The sequence below is a fragment of the Dermacentor silvarum genome, chromosome 2 (genome assembly GCF_013339745.2).
Source record: "Dermacentor silvarum isolate Dsil-2018 chromosome 2, BIME_Dsil_1.4, whole genome shotgun sequence".
NCBI classification, from domain to species: domain Eukaryota; kingdom Metazoa; phylum Arthropoda; class Arachnida; order Ixodida; family Ixodidae; genus Dermacentor; species Dermacentor silvarum.
In genome coordinates this window covers 59,394,215-59,414,495 of record NC_051155.1, presented here as the reverse complement: position 1 = coordinate 59,414,495, position 20,281 = coordinate 59,394,215, and the positions used below count along the sequence as shown (strand labels likewise).

The 20,281-nt window shown below is 50.0% G+C and overlaps 2 protein-coding genes across 2 annotated transcripts in view; both read right to left on the bottom strand.

Moving 5' to 3' along the window:
* Positions 1–16,785, bottom strand: part of LOC119440066 (prisilkin-39) — a 37,551-nt gene extending 20,766 nt beyond the window's left edge. The window contains exon 1 of the mRNA XM_037705009.1: positions 16,657–16,785. Within this exon, the coding sequence (XP_037560937.1) occupies positions 16,657–16,785 (129 nt within the window). The remainder of the gene's footprint in view (positions 1–16,656) is intronic.
* Positions 16,561–19,188, bottom strand: LOC125943422 (cuticle protein 10.9-like; the record flags this gene model as incomplete). Its single annotated transcript, XM_049662726.1, has 2 exons — positions 16,561–17,186; positions 19,033–19,188. Coding segments are annotated over 2 exons (519 nt in total), but the record flags the coding sequence as incomplete, so codon positions are not given.
* Between the last annotated feature and the right edge of the window lie 1,093 nt (positions 19,189–20,281).

The following is a 20,281-nucleotide window of genomic DNA, read 5'->3' as shown; positions in this document are numbered from 1 at the left end:
CCGCACTCCGTTTGCCATTCGCGGGCCGCCGTATTCGACAGCGGTTTTTCCCGCGAACGGCGAGATTTCCTTGCCGTACGCAGAGAGGATGAGAGCGGGACTCATTTGTGCGGCAGCCTCACCGCCGCTGATCGCTCGACGGCGCCGATATCGTCGCTAGGCCTTTTCCGGTTCCCTTCAAAGCTAAAGCGGACGGCGCTTCGAAATGAATTACCGACGCTCACGAGTCCGCAATATTTTCTTGTCGTTGTTGTCACGCTTCGCAATATTTGTACACAAAGAAGAAAAATACGCTGATATTAGGAGCCCCGTCCGCTGCGATGCGAGCACAGCCGAGCCGGTCGTCTCCCGTCGGTAGCCGTGCGCTGCAGCTGAGCTCGACAAGTATCGGAGCTCTCGTTCATGTCAAACGTTTGACAGAGGATGTTGTTTTTCAATTTATTAAAAAATTGCAATTTATGCATCGTTTTATCTAGCGGAAATAATTTTGTTTGGAACAGAAACTACAGCCGATGTTTTAGTCACTGGCGGCGGAGGCGCTCAGCTTCGCGCCTCGTCGGTTGGCCCGTCCATCGTGCAGCGGGCAATGCGTCGGCCGAACTGCCGTATGTTTTGGACACCTCTCGCGCGGCAGACGTTCCACGGCACTGGAGGTCGGTTCGCCGCCGGTATATTTGCCGCTAGCTTGGACGTGCCTTAACCGGAAGTGGAGAGTGGTTTGAGAAGCGCGTTGGCGATGACGTATGTCACGTGACATTTGGAGGAGCACTCGGCGAGGAGAGTAGTGAAGGAAAGAGCGAAACGAGCGAGGGCCGTGTTTCGATCATCAAACGCCCTTAACTCCGCCATTACGGCACCATTTCGCAAAGTCTCGCGGCTACGTGTTCGTTGTAGACTCGTGCACAACTGCAACACCACAACTAAATTTCGACCTGTAGGTGGTTTAGGGGCCCTTTAAGTTCAACGTTTTTTGCCCTTCAGTACTGCTCAAGTGAATTAACATGGTTTCGACTAAAGAGATTCTCATAGTCTTCCTTTAGTGATTGGCTTTATTATGTCACTTCCTTACATTTATCCTGCTACAAATGTTGGAGCCGTGTGCAGATCGGTTTCAAGATGTGGTGCGGGCGACCACCCACAGCCACGCAAAGTACAAGTAGGCAGTTGCTGGCTGAGTAGAAGCCGCACCCCCTCCCTCCCGCGCTGCCTTCCCGCTTTCCTCCTTTCGCGTGCGAGATGGAGTGGCCAGTTTCCCGTGCGCGCGGTGGCAAGATACGCAGTTGGTGCCGCAGCACAACGTCGCTTCCCCCTTCCCTCCCATCCCCCCGCGGCCTCTCGCTTAACGGAAGACGTCTCGTTTGCTCTCCGTCGTGCGTTCGCTTTCCGTGTAAGCGCGCGTCCCTCGCGCGCTTTCACTCGCACATACAGCATACGGTGCACGGAGACGATTTTATCACCCTTATAATTTATACAGAACTTACGGCGACGACGACGGCAGAAATCCCCTTGGTGTGTCCATATTGTTACGGGGAGTATTTAATTACCGGTAAACGGCTAGCGCTTGTCTAGTCAAGACTGCACAGAGCGTACAGAGTGCACAGGTTCCAGCAGGTTTCAGTCTGACAGAAGAGCCTCTGACCCAGCCCCACTACAACGTCTTCGTCTTTGCCATGGCTCGTGACATTATCCCCGGCCGATGAAGCATCGTCCCAGTGCTTGTTGTGGTCAAAATGGATTATCACAGTTGTAGTGTTTGAGGCGGGAAACATGTACGATGTCACTTCGTGGGGCGGCAGTCGATGAGGTGGATGCCATGGGAGATATCTCATAGGTGACATGGTTTGTCACCTGGAGTCACCTGGCCAGGAGTCACCTGGCGCAGCACGCGGTAGGGCCCGACGTACCTCGACATTAACTTTTCACAAAGGCCGACACGACGAGATGGGAGCCAGAGGAAGACGAGAGAGCCCGGTGGAAAATCAGTATCCCGGTGTCGACGATCGTAAGTGGCCTTCTGTGCGGTCTGCGATGACGAGAGTCGAGCGCGGGCACCTGTGCGCGCGACGAGCACACGCGTGATGGCATCTTGCGCATAGGAAGTCGTGGACGGGGAGGCTGGATCAGAAGGGAGCAAGGTGTCAAAGGGTAGTAAGGGATGACGTCCAAGGAGAAGATAGAAGGGTGAGTAGCCGCTTGCGTCGGTGCGAAGTTCTGTTCTAGCAGCCGGGTCAAAATGAGCCAGCACAGGTGGTGAAGTGAGGGCAGAAATCAACGACGCAAAGGAAGTCGCTTGTTCCGCGCCCCAAGAAAAGGCCGCATCCTTTTTGAGTAGGTCCATGAGGGGTCGAGCAATGTCTGCGATGTTGAGAACAAAGCGGCGAAAGTAGGAGCAGAGCCCAAGAAAGCTGCGTACTTCTTGCGTGGACCGTGGAACCGGGAAGTCGCGGACGGCACGGACCTTGTCAGGGTCCGGTTGTACGCCAGTAGCGTCGACTAGGTGTCCAAGTAATTTGATCTGGCGGCGCCCAAAGGTACACTTAGATGAATTGAGCTGGAGGCCAGAACGCCGAAATATGTCGAGAATGGCCGACAGACGAGGGAGGTGGCTGTATAAGCTGGGCGAAAAAACGATTACGTCATCGAGATAACAAAGACAGGTTGACCATTTCAGACCACGTAGATGAGTGTCCATCATGCGTTCAAAAGTTGCAGGAGCATTAAACAACCCAAAAGGCATAACCTTAAATTGGTAGAGGCCGTCGGGTGTGATGAATGCGGTCTTCTCGCGGTCGCGCTCATCGACGGCAATTTGCCAGTATCCCGAGCGGAGGTCTAGCGACGAGAAATATTTGGCACCATGAAGGCAGTCGAGCGCATCATCAATTCGGGGAAGAGGATACACATCCTTCTTCGTTACCCGATTGAGATGGCGATAATCGACGCAAAAGCTGTTGTCCTTCTTTTTCACAAGCACTACAGGGGATGCCCAGGGGCTAGAAGAAGGCTCGATCACATCTTTATCAAGCATTTTATCAACCTCCTTTTGGATGACTTGGCGCTCAGAGTGAGACACTCGGTAAAGGTGCTTGTGAAGGGGGCTGGCGTCTCCAGTGTCGATGCGGTGGGCCACGACGTGTGTACGGCCTAATGGAGTGTTCTCAACATCAAATACGTCAAGGTACGAAAATAGGACACCACGGAGTGTTTCACTTTGGGACGGTAAGAGGTCGGGGGATATCATTTTGTCCAGAAGTGCCTGGGTTGGCGCCGGTATGACAGGTTGGGTCATGGGCTCAGCGTCAGCAGTGAACGAAGAAACAGTACATTCTTCCAGAGGTGACAGTTCGGCTAGTGAAATTCCTTGAGGAAGAACACGGGTCGAAGTAGAAAAGTTGAGGACTGGAAGCAGCATTCTGTTGTTGGCAACAACCACTATGGTATGAGGAAGCGCGATGTTGCGCGAGAGGATCAGGTCTGTGAGGGGTGCGACCACATATTCACCATCAGGGACCGGTGGAAACGGTGACATAAGGACGTAGGTAGCAGCCTGCGCGGGTAGTCGTAGAAACTCCATGGAACGTAGGCGAGTGTGACTTGATGCGGCGTAATCAGGACACAATGGCAGTTCGAGCCGCAAAATGCCAGTAGAACAATCGATGAGGGCAGAGTGGGCGCTCAAGAAGTCAATACCAAGAATGACATCATGAGGGCAAGCGTCTAGAACAGCGAAAAGAACTGAAGTGTTGTGACCGGCAACAGTAACGCGGGCAGTGCACATACCAAGAACCGGTGTTCGGGTGCCGTCAGCTACTCGCACAGTAGGAGAGACGGCAGGTGTCAGCACTTTGCGTAGGCGGCGTCGGAGCGTAGAACGAAGAACAAATATGTGGGCGCCAGTATCAATGAGAGCAGTAACGGGCACACCGTCGACGAGAACACCGAGCAAATTGCGTCTGGAAGTAGGGTTCAATAGAGGTTTTTCGGTCCTAGTCGTCAATGCAGCCTCACCTCCCGGAGCTGCACTGGCTAGTTTCCCGGGTGGTGGCCTGAGGAAGCGACGGCGTTGAGGGGAGCGCGACTGGCGAATTTGAGGGGACGGCGATCGGCTGGACCAGTGTCCTTGTGCGGCAACATCGGCGTAGGTCGATTCAGAGCGCGAAGACAGACGATGAGGATCACGGGCCGGAAATTGGTCGTCGAGAAGAGATGTGCTATAGTAGTGGCCACGATCTGGGCGGCGGTCACCAGGGAAGCTTGGTCGGTAATTCCGACGAGTGCGGCAGTGGCGTGAAATGTGGCCGACGCGAGAGCAAGAAAAACAGATTGGGCGGTCGTCAGGCGTCCTCCACTCAGATGGGTTTCGGTAGCGGGGTGTGAACCGGGGGAGCGGAAGCGGCAGCAGCAACAATTGGGGTGGCGTGGTGTTCAGTGTGAGGACCGGAAGCGCACATGGGCGGAGGAGCATAACTGGTGGCTTGTGGAACTAGGACGCCCATATTTGCAACCTCTTGACGGACGACGGCCTGAATGAGGGATATTGTCGCCAAATGGTCGTGACGAGGTGCCTGATAAGCGGCTGGAGCCATGGCTTCGAGCTCCTGGCGAACAATCCTGGCCAAGTGGTTAGGCGTCGAGAACGGAGGGGGCGTCATGGGATCTTCGCACGAGGAGGTCGCAGCTGTGTTCGGGAGTCTGTTAAAGCGCTGAGTAATCCGTCGGCTTTTCGCTTGTTCAAACCGCCTGCATTCTGTGATGATGGAGTCAACCCTGGTGCAGTGCTTACACAGAAGTATGTTGAAGGCATCGTCAGCTATGCCTTTCAACACGTGGCCAACCTTGTCTGCCTCTGGCATGTCTTTGTCAACTGTGCGGCACAAGGCTAGCACGTCTTGGATGTATGCGACGTACGATTCCGTGGACGTCTGAGCTCTGGCCGCCAGCTCGTGCCGGGCTGTCATTTGTTGCGCGGCCGATCGACCAAACAATGCGCGCATCTTCTCCTTGCAGACGTCCCAACTCGTCAGTTCTTCTTCGTGCGTGTTATACCACACGCGAGCCGTGCCCCGTATGTAAAAAATGACGTTGGCGAGCATCAGGGTCTCATCCCACCTGTGGTGCTTGCAGACGCGCTCGTACAATAAGAGCCAATCGTCGACGTCATTGTTGTCCGTGCCGCAAAACGTGCCGGGGTCGAGGGGTTGAGAAAGGACCACGGTTGCTGGAGCCGCGGGCGCGGGCTGCAATGACTGCGTACTGTCCTCAGCCATGGAGGCAGGAGAAACGTGGCGTCCGCTCCGAAGATCCAGGGCCGGGTGGAATAGAACCCGCAACCTCCACCAAAAAGATGTTACGGGGAGTATTTAATTACCGGTAAACGGCTAGCGCTTGTCTAGTCAAGACTGCACAGAGCGTACAGAGCGCACAGGTTCCAGCAGGTTTCAGTCTGACAGAAGAGCCTCTGACCCAGCCCCACTACAACGTCTTCGTCTTTGCCATGGCTCGTGACAATATCATTGCTAACGCAATAAAAATACCACCTGACAAGCCCGCTTGCACGCGTGATTGCCGTACTCCCAAACGTTTCGCGTACAAAGGACCTAGCATTTAGCAAGGTGTGTTGCCGCTTAAAAGGCGACTGGGCCGCGACGCAGGCGTTGGCTGTGCGATTTACGCCAGCAACCGTTATCGCTTGCTCTGCGATAACGGTTGCCCTGTCGCCTTTTAAGCGGCAGCACACCCGGCTAAATGTTATTGTCGTTTGTACACGGAACGATTGGGAGCACTGCAAACCAAGGTGCGCAAGCGGCCATGTCACGTGGTATTTTTTTTGTATTTCGCGGGCATCTGCAGTAAGCGGAAATAACTAATACTTAATAGATAGAAAGTTAGAAACTGTTTAATCGGACGCTTTGCAAACCGTTCTACAACTTTATATTTACAATTTTTGCCCGATTTATTGCTTGAGAAGTTCGTTAATTAATCTTCTCCAACTATGCAATTCAGGAGAATACAAAAAAATAGTGTGACTTACTCCATACAGTAGTCACAGCAACATGCGTTTTGTTGCATCGTCGTAGAGTGCATCGGCATGTTTTTAATTGTTGGCTAAAATTAGCTGGGACATCCTGTGTAGGCCAGTGGTGGTATGTGGGCAAGTTTTTCTGGTGAAGGCACTGCATCTGCATTCAAAACATTTCAACTACCGGTGTAGTGCAGGATGTGTCCACTTCGACAAAATGGAGCACCAGTGCTAATATCTGGCCATACCTCTCCAGAGAAGCAAGTGTGTCTACATTGAAAACATTTCAAGTACAAGCATGTACGGCTGTTCATCAATGGAACTCCGCCTGGACTATGTGCCAAATATTTTCGGATGTGAAAGTGTGGGTGAACTGGTAAAGCGTTTGCTCGGGGTTACATGTGTGAAAGCTTTTTGTCATTCATCATGCTTTTTTTTACATTAGGAAACTGGAAATGTATGCAAAGTGTAACATGCCAGTGTACTAACGTATTCGCTGGTTTGAAAATGATTCATTGAGACCTTATGCCTGTTTTTGCCAGAATGGTACACATGTGCCTCTCAAGTGCAGCTTCGAGTGCATCCTAGTTTATTTCCCGTTTTATATAGGTTTCTAATATGAGGCTTACACACTGATTTCCTCGTTTCAGTATTGTATACTAATTTCACTTGATTTTTCCTTTTTGGTTTTTATGGTTCTTTTAATTCTCACACTTTTACTTTCCTTTATGTATCCTAAAGGCAATGTTTTGTATTTTGACATGTTCTGATTGTTTGGTTTTTACCACAGGATTGTTTTTTGATGGTATGCAGTGTACTTCTTGCAGTGTACTTCTTGCAGTGTACTTCTTGCAGTTGCTGTGATATCAATTTCTAAATAACATTCACCTCATAGCATGTCATCTTTACTATACTAAATAAGAAACTTGAGCAAACTCCGCGTTCTTGCTGTTCATCATTTTGTGTGTACTTACGAACTTTGTTAATGTATGTTCTAGTCAACCCGCCGTGGTTGCGCTGTGGTTAGGTGTTGGGCTCCTCAGCACGACTTCGCGGGATCGAATCCCGGCCAGAGCAGCCGCATTTCGATGGGGGTGAAATTCAGAAAAAACCCGTGTACTTAGATTTAGACGCACGTTAAAGAACCCCAGGTGGTCCAAACTAATCCGGAGTTCCGCCACTACGGCGTGCCTCAATCAGATGGCGGTTCTGGCACGCGAAACCTCATAATTTAATTTTAATTAATCTATGTCCTAGACATTGTTGATGAATTTCTTGTTAGTTAGAGATTGTTTCTGCGAGTTTTTGTCAGTGTTGATGTAGTTTTCATTCGATTTACTTTGCATTTCTCATACATTTTGCTCAAACCTTGTATAAATATTACTTTTACAGCGAAGCTGTTATGGGCTCACTCTGCGGTGGTCACGTCCGGCAATAGAAAAAAATCAGGCAAGTTTGCACTCGGTCGCGCAAAGCTTAGGCAGAGCGAAGCTGCTGCTGCTAATTATGAACTTAGTTGCTGCTAGGTCTTAACTTGGTTTAACTTAACGACGCATGTAGAAAGGCATTATCGAGCGATCATTTTCGGAGGTACCTTCCCTTTCGCGACATTTCGCGTGACTAGCGCTGGACGCGTCGGCGCCTACGAGCGACAGCGTTTCCTGGCATGCCACAAACGCAGGCAGGTGAACAAGGTTGGCACAGTAGACAGTTTTAGCAGAGCGTTGCTTACGCTCCGCTCCGCTAACGTTTCACGCACACCGCTGGCTGCATGAACTGCGTTGATTTGGCTTGTTTGACAAGCGCGTCTGCCAGAGACGCCGGCCACGCGCGCTCAGCGCGGCTGTAAAACGGCAAAGCGACAAGTAGACGCACCCTAACGCTTCGCTCAAAAGGCTTCCTAGCGGACCGTGGGCAGCGTTCTTCGTTCCGCTGCCGATATGAGCGTTGTGCGCACGAGCATTAGCGCTCCCGCTAGCGTTCCGCTGAGCGGCTCTGTGAGAATCGTTCAGACACGACGGTCTGAGCGGAGCGGACCGTGAACGCTCTGCTAAAACTGTCTAGTGCCAAGAGCGCTGCTGCTTGCCGACGCAGAACGCGTTGGAGGCTAGCCCCACGATATCAATCGACCATCTTCGCTGTGTCTTGAGCTTTGCGCGGCCTTGTGCAAGCTCTCGCCTTTTCTTTTTCTCCTGGCTCAGCGTGCCGCGGAGATAAGAGAGGCAGGGGTCGGGAAGGCTTCCTCCTCCTCCTCCGGGTTGCCATGGCTACCACGGCTACGCACCACAAATTACGACTGGCTTAAACAGACTCGCTATTAAAAAAATGTCACAGTTTCGCCCTAAGGGCGAAGCAATGAATGCGATAGCAACACAGCAATCTCATACGAAGTAAGGTGAGCGGCTTTGGTAGCAACAACACGCAGAACTGTTGTCGACGCCATCGGCGTTTTGCCCGCGTTAGCTCTAAATGCGTGCGGCGTTGGTGACTGTTGCTGGAGCCTCTCATATAAATAGGCACTTGGTGCCGCAGCTAAACGTCGCGTCCCTTCCTTCCCCCTCCCCCACGGCCTCTCGCGCGTCTGAAGAAGGCGCGTTTGCTCTACATATATGGTGATTGTAAAGGAGAAACGAGACGCCTAATTCTGCAGCCCTTAAGCGAGCACGGCGCAGAACGCGCGTTTGTTCTCCGCCGTGCGTTCACTCCCCGTGAAAGACGCGCCCCTCGCGCCCTTTCACTCGCACATACAGCGTTCGGCGCGCGCTGAGCCGTGCTCCCTCAAGGGCTGCAGAAGATAGCGCCAACCTTTCCCTTTCCCTCAAGAACCACTTACCACCACCACCACCACCGACGATTTCATCTCCAAATGACGTCATACGGAACCTCACGGCGACGGCGACGGCGACGGCGACGCCGACGGCAGAAATCTGCTTTTGAGTGTCCATATAATTGCTATCGCAATAAAAGGTGCAGCCTGCCGATTCGGGCGCGTTGCAATGGGAGCGAATGTGACAGCCGTAGTTGCACTGTCGGCCGCTTGGCTGGGCCGAACGGCGCTAGTCATCGGCGATGGATAGGGAGCCTACATGCAACCCAAACGGCGTTGCATGTAGGCTCCATAGCGATGGAACGCGCCATCGGCTAGCACGCGCGACGGCGTTCCAAGCGCGTTCCTGACGCATTTGCTATGCCGATGCCAGACAACAGCCCCCGACGAGTGGCGCCGCGGCGGATCACACCGTTTTCGATGCACGCGGCAGGCCGCACCTTTTTATTGCGATAGCAAGTATATGGACACTCAAAAGCAGATTTCTGCCGTCGGCGTCGCCGCCGCCGTGAGGTTCCGTATGACGTCAATGGAGATGAAATCGTCGCCGCGCGCCGAACGCTGTATGTGCGAGTGAAAGGGCGCGAGCGACGCGCGCTTTCACGGGGAGTGAACGCACGGCGGAGAACAAACGCGCGTTCTGCTCTGTGCTCCCTTAAGCTGCAGAAGTAGGCGTCTCTTTCCTCTTCTACAATCACCATATATGTAGAGCAAAAATCACCATATATGTAGAGCAAACGTGCCTTCTTCCGACGCACGAAAGGGCGTGGGGGGGGAGGGAAGGGAGGCGACGTTTAGCTGCGGCACCAAGTGCCTATTTATATCAGAGGCTCCGGCAACAGTCACTAACGCCGCACGCATTTTGAGCGAACGCGGGCAAAACGCCGACGGCGTCGACAACAGTTCTGCGTGTTGCCGGTGCTGCTGCATGTCCAAGTTTATACAACTGCTAAAGCTGCTATCATTACTCCGTATAGCTCTCTTCAAATTTGGTATCGCAATTGATGCTTCACCTTTCAGGTGAAACTGCGACAACTTTTTTTATCCAGCGGCCGTGGCCGTATGCTGTATGTGCGAGTGAAAGCGCGCGAGGCTGAGGGATGCGCGCTTTCACGGGGAGCGAACGCACGGTGGAGAGCAAACGCGACTTCCCAGTGGAAGGGGAGCAGTTGGCGATCAGTGCATCGAGGCACCCTAGAATATATGTTTTCACCACCACCACCCTTGACTGTGCGTCACGTAGCCAGCGTTTTGACAGCGGTTGTGTGCGGTCACACAAACAACGCACACAACTGTTGTCAACGGCGGTGGCGTTTTGCCCCGCGTTCGCAACGAAAGCGCGTGGCGTTGGTGACGAGTATATGAAGAATGTGCCAACCGTTGCCGTACACCCTATGGCGGTGTACCCTAGCGACCATAAGGCCATGGTTTCTGTGGTCACTAAATAAACGAAAACCAGCGGATCATACATATTTATCGTTCTTTAAGAGTTGAAATAACTAATAACACCATCACATCTTAATAGTCATCATTGGAAATACATAATTGCCACCATAGTACAGCTTCGCTGGTCTTCCATCTCCATCCCCGTGGAAGGGCTGACAGTTTTTAACACGAAAGTGTTTTATGCCGGGGTCCACCAAGACTTCACTGACGTATTTCCGTCACGGAAATACGTCAGCTTACAATGTACACGAACATAATACAAAGAAATAAACCAGAAGAAAAAGTTCCACAAACATGCAAAATCTGGAAATCGAACCCACGACCTCTCGGTCCGCGACGATAGATCGCCGAGCGTTTAACCCATTGCGCCACAAACGCATTTGCAGAGAGCTACACAGACGCGCCATATATATCTAACACTCCTCCGTGTACCCGCGCTCTTGCTCGGGGCGGTGCCGCCGCCTACGAGCAGAAAAGAGAAGTACTGCATTATGACACTAACGCGCACCGACAGTGAACGCTTCGGTGGTCTCAGCACTACGACGCCTCGATGCCAGCATTCGAAGGGACGCTGGCATCAAGAAGCACTACCAACGCCACCTAGGTGGCGTTCACCGTACTCAGCACAGCGGAGCGTGGCCTCCGCAATTAGCTCTGAAAATGTTTCTGAAGTTGATCGCGGAGGCTGCAATTACGACGCGCTGTACGCGCTGATTTGACTCGGTGACGATTCAGTTACGTGCTTTGTCTTGCGCGTTGTATTAGTGTGTCAGTTACGTGCTTCGTCTTTCGCGTTGGGCTAGCGTGTGCAGCGTAGTGCAGCTTCCATATGCACGACGGTTGCTCATGGTCATCGACGTTGGTAGTCGTGATGGAGGAGACGTGCCACCAGGCGTCAGCGTGGGTGCATCAACGCCTAAGGGCGCTTTAGCCACAAAACACCAATAGACATTATATATCAATGTGCAATAAACATTACACTACTTCTGTGAAGACACGTTTCACTTTCGTGTTCTATACCGATTCCAATATAAGAGGGATCAACCACATTTTTTCCATTAAGTGTTGCTTTCTCATAATGTTCTTATTTCATGCGCTGTTGGCACAAAAACCCTGGCCTAGCCGCTTGTCAAGCCGCACCCATTTTTTCTTAGCGGGATTTCATGCTCATTTTGGTTGTAAACATCGTTGCTGCCTACCAAAGGTGGTATTTCGAATTCATTTTCGTGGGCATGTTCATTTTTATGGGACTAGATAGAGGACGCGTCGGCCTCGATAGGCAAGTGCTTCGCACTGCGCGCAGGAGCTCTGTTGCACGAGACACGAACGCTTCGACTCATCTGGAACCCCCGACAATGAGCTTCAGATTATCGTAAACCTTTCAAGACCATTTCTAGGTCATCTTTTTGATAACGTCTTAAAAGCGCACATGATTTATATATGAATAGCCATGGCAAATGGATTATTTGCGTGTTTCCCAATCCTATTTCAAGACCAGCTTTTTGAATACGTTTTGAAGACGTGTTCTAGATCATCTCAGAAAAGTAATAGAGCCGGACATCAGCAGATATATACGACTTTTTTACAACAATGTTGTCTTACTCGTGGCTTCTTAAAAGCACTTTTATCGTCTCGGCTAAACGCTATAAAACGTTATGTATCTCTTTTGTGCTACCTGGAACCCGCATACCCCTGGCTCATACCCGCATATGCAATGAAGGTAAATGTGCTACACGTGAGTTATTGCGTGACTACAACGCCACTGAGACTTGTGAGCCAACACAAGGTTCGCTTGAAAACTCAATTAGTGAATTGTCGCGAGACTACCGCCTTCACGACAGATATTGCAGTTGGCGTTGCCAATCCGGAGAGCAATACACGCATAGTTTTTCCTCGCTCTTTAAGCATGTCTATCACCTTTTCATTTCCAAGCCTTTCGTTACATTCCTGCCTTTCGGAGAACGCCGAAGAAGTAGCTTCACTTAACAGCCGAAGAGGTTGGGCACAAGTTGGATGCTGCTTTATTCCTTGGCGAGCGCATGTGTTGCAGCTAAGAATGCCAAAGAAGTGCCTCTTTCACCCAGGACTTACCGTGGGAACGGCGACGGTGTTGCCGCAACCGGCGCCTTTTCTTGTGGACGGAATCGGCAGCCTCTTTGTGCGTGGAGGCCCTGACCATTTTTCACAGAATGTGTCTGTCCTCTGCTAGTTTAGCGAAGTCTTTGGATGTCGCTTCATAGGCTCCAGAGCAATTTGCACATTTCATGGCGACTGGATCACAAGATTCTACCTGATTCTACCACCACTTCTTCAGCAGAATGCAGGGTTCTTGCGCACAGCACTCACGCGCCCCAGGTTGAAACACTTTCAACACTAACGATCCTGGCACATATGGTCGCACTGAATGCGTCACATAACCTGCATTGATCGATGCTAGCAAGGAGTCTAACTCAAAGATCAGCTTGATGCACCCGGAGCGACCGAATCGGTGGATGTCGAGGATTCGCACTGCCGATGATAGAAGAGTTCGGAGGTCTTCTTCCTTGATGTCACGTCTGATACAACGCCAGAGCAAGTATCGTTCTTGTGCGCTAGGAACGAGCGAACTGGGATGTTGCAAACCGGTTGAACACCTTTCAATAGCTCCAATATTGCTTGAGAACTCAGGTCCCCCGTCAGAATTTTCTGAGCATTAATGCGAATCTCTCTCATCTCGTGAAGCTATTCGATCGAAACATTCCGTCAGCGATTACTTGTTCAACGAATTGAAATTCGCTCCTTCCGTAGTTGGTGTGTAGCCAGCGGAGAGGACTCGTCCGCCACATCTGCTTTTATGAGTGGAATCACTGCCTCTGCCTGTTGACGTCCGGCGAAGCTTTCACTTCAATTGGCGTGATTGGACTAGCATGTAATCACTGTCCGAGTCCATCTCTGCCTCTGGTGATCTGTCAGATGAATCAGGAAGCCTAAGTCCGTGATGTCGTGTTTCAAACGGAATGGGCTACCGCCACGAGAGACGCCTAATCAGGAAGGCGCGGAGGATCTCCGGATCTCATCCCGGAGGACGATGTCTTCGGGCACACTCCTGATATAGCAAGAAGTCCCACAACTTCGATGAACCACAGAACATGGACGTTCGTTCCGCACTCATATAACGCTTTCGAGCACTTGCTAAATTTTATTGCGATAGCAATTGTATGGACACTCCAGGTGCATGTCTGCCGTCGCCGTGATATCCCGTATAAAGTCCAAGGGAGATAACATCGTCACCACATGCCGTATGCCATATGTGAGAGTGACAGCGTGCGGGGATGAGCCGAAGATTGCGGCTCAATCTCGTGCGCGCAAGAGAGGCAAGCGGGGAGGAAGCGCGCCGTCTTCCATCGCAAGCAAAGCACCGTGGGAAGGTGGAGCGTGTTCTATTCCGGCGGCTGCTGTGTATGGCGTGTCCGCGAGGATCCCATCTTGAAAGTGATGTGCGCTGTGTTTATGCCGCTTAGTTCGCGTTGAAGTGAGAGGCACCACGAAGGTCCATTCGTTCGCTGTTGCTGCCGCGTTTCCTCACTCTAGCGTTTGGACAGCGAGTTTCCGCTGTCATCGAGTGAAGTGTGTTCATGTCTGTGCGCGCGGACACCGTGCTTGTTTATTTAGTTAGTAAGCGAACATTTTTAACTATATACGGCCGATAAAACTACTCTCCTTACTTCGTATACCTGTATAATAATTTGCTATCGCGATCGATGTTCCGCCTTTCAGGCGAAACTCCAACTTTTTTTTTACAAAGGCCTATTTCAATTCACTTGAATTTAACCTTGCAAAGAAATTCAGCATAGCGTGCTCACAGTGTTACCCGCCGTTGTTGCTTAGTGGCTACGGTGTTGGGCTGCTAAGCACGAGGCCGTGGGAACGAATCCCATCCACGGCGGCCCCATTTCGATGGGGGCGAAATGCGAAAACACCCGTTTACTTCAATTCAGGTGCATGTTAAAGAACCCCAGGTGGACCAATTTATTCCGGAGTCCCCCACTACGGAGTGCCTCATAAAGAGATCGTCATTTTGGCACGTAAAACACCATAACTTTTTCTCAGGGTTCGCTAAATGTCATCTTGGTGGAATCTTCCGTTACACAAGGGCATCGTGCTCAATTTTGCTCGGCTAGTAACATACTATACATATAACGAGTTGGAGTACTTGCAGACGCAATTTATTTCAAAAACCGTAACTAATCTGCACACTTCAAGATTTTCCTGCACATTTCTCATAAGGTGCCCCTTACGTCCACTAAGTGTAGACTGTGTTTTCATGGGCGGCGCCATTTTGCGTATGCAATAGCGCCATCTTTGAGCAGTCGGCATGGTAGCTTGGGCAAGCGCGCCGAGTTGTATGGTACGTAAACGCTCGCGGGAGTTTGTCGTGGTTCTTTGTACGCTAGCGCGGTATATGAAGTATCACACGGGGCCTTTACTTAGGGGGGAAACAGGGGAAATATGGGGAAACATTTTAAGCATTCTTTATAACTGCTCTAAATGGGCCAAGAACAAAAGGTTGCCACTCTTCATTTAACCCCGATCGTAGTGACACCGATCACTGTGCTTCGCTGCCCCAAAGCCTACAATGCATTTGAGTCCCTTAAATCCTTGTCTTTGACTAAGACGGTGTCAACATGGTGCACATTATAGTGTTACCGGGCCCTACTACTTTCCTTCGATTCCTCCATTCGTGCTAGTGCGGAAAAAGACAGCTCACTCGCTTTCGGCGCCGATAATCGTCAACAAAACACGATGACGCGCCAGGACAGTTATTCCATACGGCAAGTTAACTGCACCCTGTAATGATTGCGAGAAATGGAATCTTTATCTTCCCTGGAATCACGCTCTGGGTACTATCAAGTGCCGAGGGCTGAGTTAGACGTCCCTAAAAGCTTCACCCCTGATTAATTCTGTGAACTTTAGACAATGCCTCTTGCTCTCACCAACGGACCTGCCACTTGCGAGAGAATGGTGAACATTATTCTTAGGGGTCCTAAGTAGCGCACGTGTTTTTGTTACTTAAGTGACCTTGCGGTCTTTTCTGCAGATTTTTCATCTCATCTTGCCCGCATTGAGGAAGTTCATGTGTGCCTCAGAGCGGTGGGGTTGTAACTAAATTCAAGGAAGTGTCAATTCTGTACCAGCAACCTCATGATCTTAGGGCCCGTTGTCTCGAAAGAAGGCATTCTTTCAGATCGTTCCAAACTTCATGTCGTCATTTAGGTCCCCAAGCTTACAGCAATAAAACAGCGGAGCACGTAGGTCCGGGTTCCCATTTCTAGCGTTTCATCCATAGTATTGCTTCCAATAATACCCTTTGACACAGATTCTTGCCGACAGCTCTGACCTAGCAGCTTGGAATCCTGTATACGATGACAATTAGACATTACGAAAACTTGTCACATCTCCTCTACTTCAATGCCACTTCCACCCTTATGCGCCTTCTGATATCCACACTTACGCTAAGGATGTCAAACCTGATGCCGTTCTAGCCCACCGCAAGGACGATTTTGACTAGTATGTTGTCGCGTGCACTAGCCGTACCCTTAATATATCCCAATGAAACTATTCCGCCTCGGAAATAAATTTGCTTTAATGAGAGAAAGGCAAGCAGGTAGACTTGAGTGAGGTGCCTTTTCAACCTGCTTCTCCTAGCCGGAAAAACATGTTTGGGGGAATGACAGAGTCAGGGTAGGATGAAGAAAGGTTTGGCATGGGGAATATAGGTATGATAGCCGCACAGTCTGCTGTTTCTGTGCAACACGTTTCCGTAGGCTACACAGCATATGCACCTTGTACGCGTAGCATAGTGGTCGAGGCGGCTGGAGCGCAGCCAGAAGAGCGTCTGTAGCCTGTGCGAGCTACAGATTCTCTCGTGTTTGATCGAGAAAGCAGCTGCTGTGGAGCGTTTTGTTACCATGAACTGCCAGATTATTAGTATCGCCATGAACTGCGAGACTTATCGCGGTAGCATCACCTACATTCAGTAAATGTACGAATGCAAAGGATGCTCCTTTAATAAGGCAGGTTAATTCACACGGCACGTCTGAGGAAGGCCACTATGAACTGACATTTCAGCAGCTTCCAGAGGTCTTTCTATAACTCGCGAAAGATTCCTTGCATCTGCAGTATAACCACTGCCTCATTACGATCTCCTTCGAGAAGTCATATCGACATCGCAAGGAACAATAAAGCCGCAATTTCTTCATTTAGGCTCATTTATTTGGAACGATCTCGGATGAAAACTTTGTAATCAAACCAAAGGTCACTCGCAGGTACGGCTTTCCAATCATCGCGCAGCATATTTATCTGCGACGGCGGAAGCCATGGTGACCTGCAGCCAATCCACCGTAGCCAGCAGACCCATATCCACCTGGAGGATAGCCAACCGCACCGTATCCTTGCTGAGCGTGGCCCCCGTAGGCGTGGCCACTGAGGACGGGCCCATTTGCAGCGTAGCCATTGCGGCCGTAGACACCGTACCCGAAGGCTCCAGCTGCGCTACTGTAGGGATTCGTATCCACGACTACCGAATCCGGCGTATCCGTTGTAAGCGGGCGCTCCTGCGCCCGCGCCATATGTATTCTGAGCCGCCGCTCCGCCAGGAACCGGTGGAACCACTGGGGACGCGTTGAACACGGCGTCGGCACTGGCTCCCGGTGCGGTGCCCGGCTCGTTGGTGTCTACTGTGGCGCGGAAGCCGTTGGCGTCGGCGATGTAGTTGACGCGCCGGAAGAGACCGTTCACATCTCGGTATCCATACGAGCCAGTCTTCACGTTGCTGGCGTCGCCCTGCTCGCTACGGAACTGCCGGTTGCCGAACTCGTCCGCCGTGTCGTAGCCAAAACTGTACGGCTGAGGTGGCTGGGCAGGAAAAGGTGTTATCATATTAACACAATACTTCTGAGAGTGTGATCCTGAATGTAACTAATATTTCCAACTGAAACTATGATGCTGCGTCGTGTGGGCTGCGCGTGCCTTCCAATAATAGTTTAGTCACTCTGTCGATGCTCTGCGAAACTCAATTTTGCTTTCAAATAAACAACTGAAACAGCCAGGAATCAAGACAATGAATAGGGATGGGTGGCAGCGCAATAAAAGCGGTAACTGCCGCAGTGAGAACTGTGTGAACGTGGGGGTGTGTCCCCCTAGGACATATGTGAAATGAATTGACGTGCATCATACAGTCGGGGACTATTTTGTGTTCCAAGAAGTGTCATGGTTTCCACATAACAACGAACCAGAGCTTGGGCGTTACGCCACCTTACGGATGCGGAGATTGATTCGTAACTTCACAAATGTTTACTCGTAAGAAGCGTTTCTTTTCTCTTTGCTTGTTCTGTTAGCATGGTACCTTCCCAATACTTGTTGGCTATGTCTATAAGCCAGTGGCGGATCAAACAACGCTTATACCAGCAGCTTTCTAGGCCTTGCACGTGGTTTGGTTTGCCCATTAACCATTCTGCTGCCCACAGTAATCTATCACTTAACAAATACTTGTAAACTTGATGTTATAGTAATGTAAGTCGCTAATTTAGATTGCTAGCGACCTGGCAAAATATATTATACAAACCTACACCGGAATCGAGCCATAGATTCGACCACTCTGCTCAGCCTGAATCGCTCAGCTACTGTTTAGATTGTCGGTGTGCGATCTGTCACAGGTAGAGTTCCTCGCGATATTGTGAATGTCACAAAAATTCTTACCCGAAAATTGCAGTTGTGTCGATTCTAATTACACGGTTTGAAATAAGATAAATGTGTAGAGCCCACAGCGAGATAGTCCCTTTTAAACTTTACTTCAACACTGTCACATTTTAAAATATTTTAAAGTAAACATAAATGATTTCCATAGACTTTCATACATGGACTCCACGCTTACTTCCTTCTGAGAACCGATTCAGGCCTTTGTTGTTCCCTTCCACAGTGTATATCCCTTTCATAGAAAAATACTTTCAGGGTTCTGGAAGAGGGCCTATTTGTTGATTAAAGCATCTGAGGCCAACATAAACGTATTTTACAAATCTCCACAATGTCTTAGCGTGCATGCTTCACGTAGATATTGGCCACTTCAAAAGACATGATCGACAGAATAGTACATACAATCTGTGGCAGCTGAAGTTACTGTGTACGGGAACAGGGGCACATTTCGACTGTTTTAACGATGCAGCGTGTTTTCGACAAGAGTAGAGGTTGCAGGTGCAAGGATATTTATTGTTGCGAAAATTTATCGTATCAATTACAGTGCAATAAGCAATAGCTCAAAATTTGCTTTGTTCACCTAGTGCAAAATTGCAATATGCAGTCTCAAAAGTGTATACGATTAAAGGATCACACAAGACCGATATACGCTGCACACTAAAATTTTAAGATGTATTTCATATATTGCAGAATCTGTTGGTGTCGCGCTGTCAATATTTACTGAAACCGAGCCTTCGTTCGGTTTGCCAAGTCAGCTGCCATGCGGTGTTCTGCGACCTTCACTTCTATGCTAGCTAAATCTCAAAAATTGGAAGCTGCCGAATTTCCACTTCTCGCACTCGTATTTTGCGCTATATAGTGCACGAAGACATCACTTAGGTGGAAATCGCCACCATCATTCGTTTTGAATACTAAGAGCTTCGCACGAGTCATTTTACCCAGTGGAGCTCCGCTGACTACAATACTTAGAAACAGCTACGCACGAATTTTTAGTGGAACTATCACCTACCAAGGAGGAAGCACCGTATCCCTGGTAAGGTGCGCCGGCCTGTAGCAGCGTTGTAGCCGCCGTAGCCTCCGTAGCCGCCGTATCCAGGGCCCTGGTATCCTGCTGCGTGGTGGTGGAGTGCCCTAGTCTTGGCGACGAAGCAAATGAGAAGCAGTTTTACCTGCAAAAAAGGATAAAAGAGAGTGCACGTAGCATACTTTCTATCGAGCTACATAAGAAAATTATAAGCGAGGAATGTCGTTGTGTCGATGCTTAGTAGACAACCACGGGGAATTATTGAGATACGCGCTGAAAGGCAGAAGAATAAATGCCGACACAGAGCAATGAATTTAGGTTATCCTACATAATCTTGCAAATAGCGCAATTAAGACATTACTGTTATGATTAGACGAATGCAACAGTCAACATAGAAAGTTGCGGAAATTTGACAAATAATGCCAACAAATGATTCCGCATGTATAAGCAAACATCATATTGATACCACGCACTTTGGGAATCAGTTTCAGCGAAGCTTAAGCTGATCTTTGCAGGGAAGACGTTTTTCCTATTTTTAACAGTATGCAAGCAGAGCATGTCATGCATTTGGACACGTTTTGACTGGGAAGGGCGTCGCTCAACATGTACACGTAGGGCGCTCCTACGCCCCAGATACGGTTGGCCAAAACCAAAGTGAATCACACACCCTACACACACAGTGTTCTTCATACTATTTGGTTACACTTCTAAACGACGCAGTCCACATCCGCTGCTGTTTGATCACTCCATATCCAAGCGATCTTTAGCTACGTATGATGCTCCTCGGTTTTGCGTTTCGGAAAGAAATGTTCAGCGCCTCCATCGGTGCATTCAGACCCCCGTTGCGAACGCACTGCGTGCTCATCACGCCACAACAGCCGCGACCGTGGGTAGTCGGCAGAAAATTAGTATCCAGCTTGATTGTTCGTTGTGGACAGTGTGGTAGTGGACATATCTGTACTCGGCAAGACAGCCAGCGCCCGCATAGTTGGGGCAAGAATGGAAAGAAAGCTCCGCTTTAAAAACAAAAAAGTTAGCGTGCAGTTCTGTGACAGCAGTTCTGGCAAACCTTCCAACCATTGTCAAACAGTCAAACCTTGAACATCCTGCACGCATCGTGGTCATTAAAGCTTATTTCTAACCTTGCGAAATAATATCCTCAGAAAATAGATTTGCCAACAAACCGACGACGAAATATACATCGCGGACGCTATTAAACCATGCGCCAGGGCAG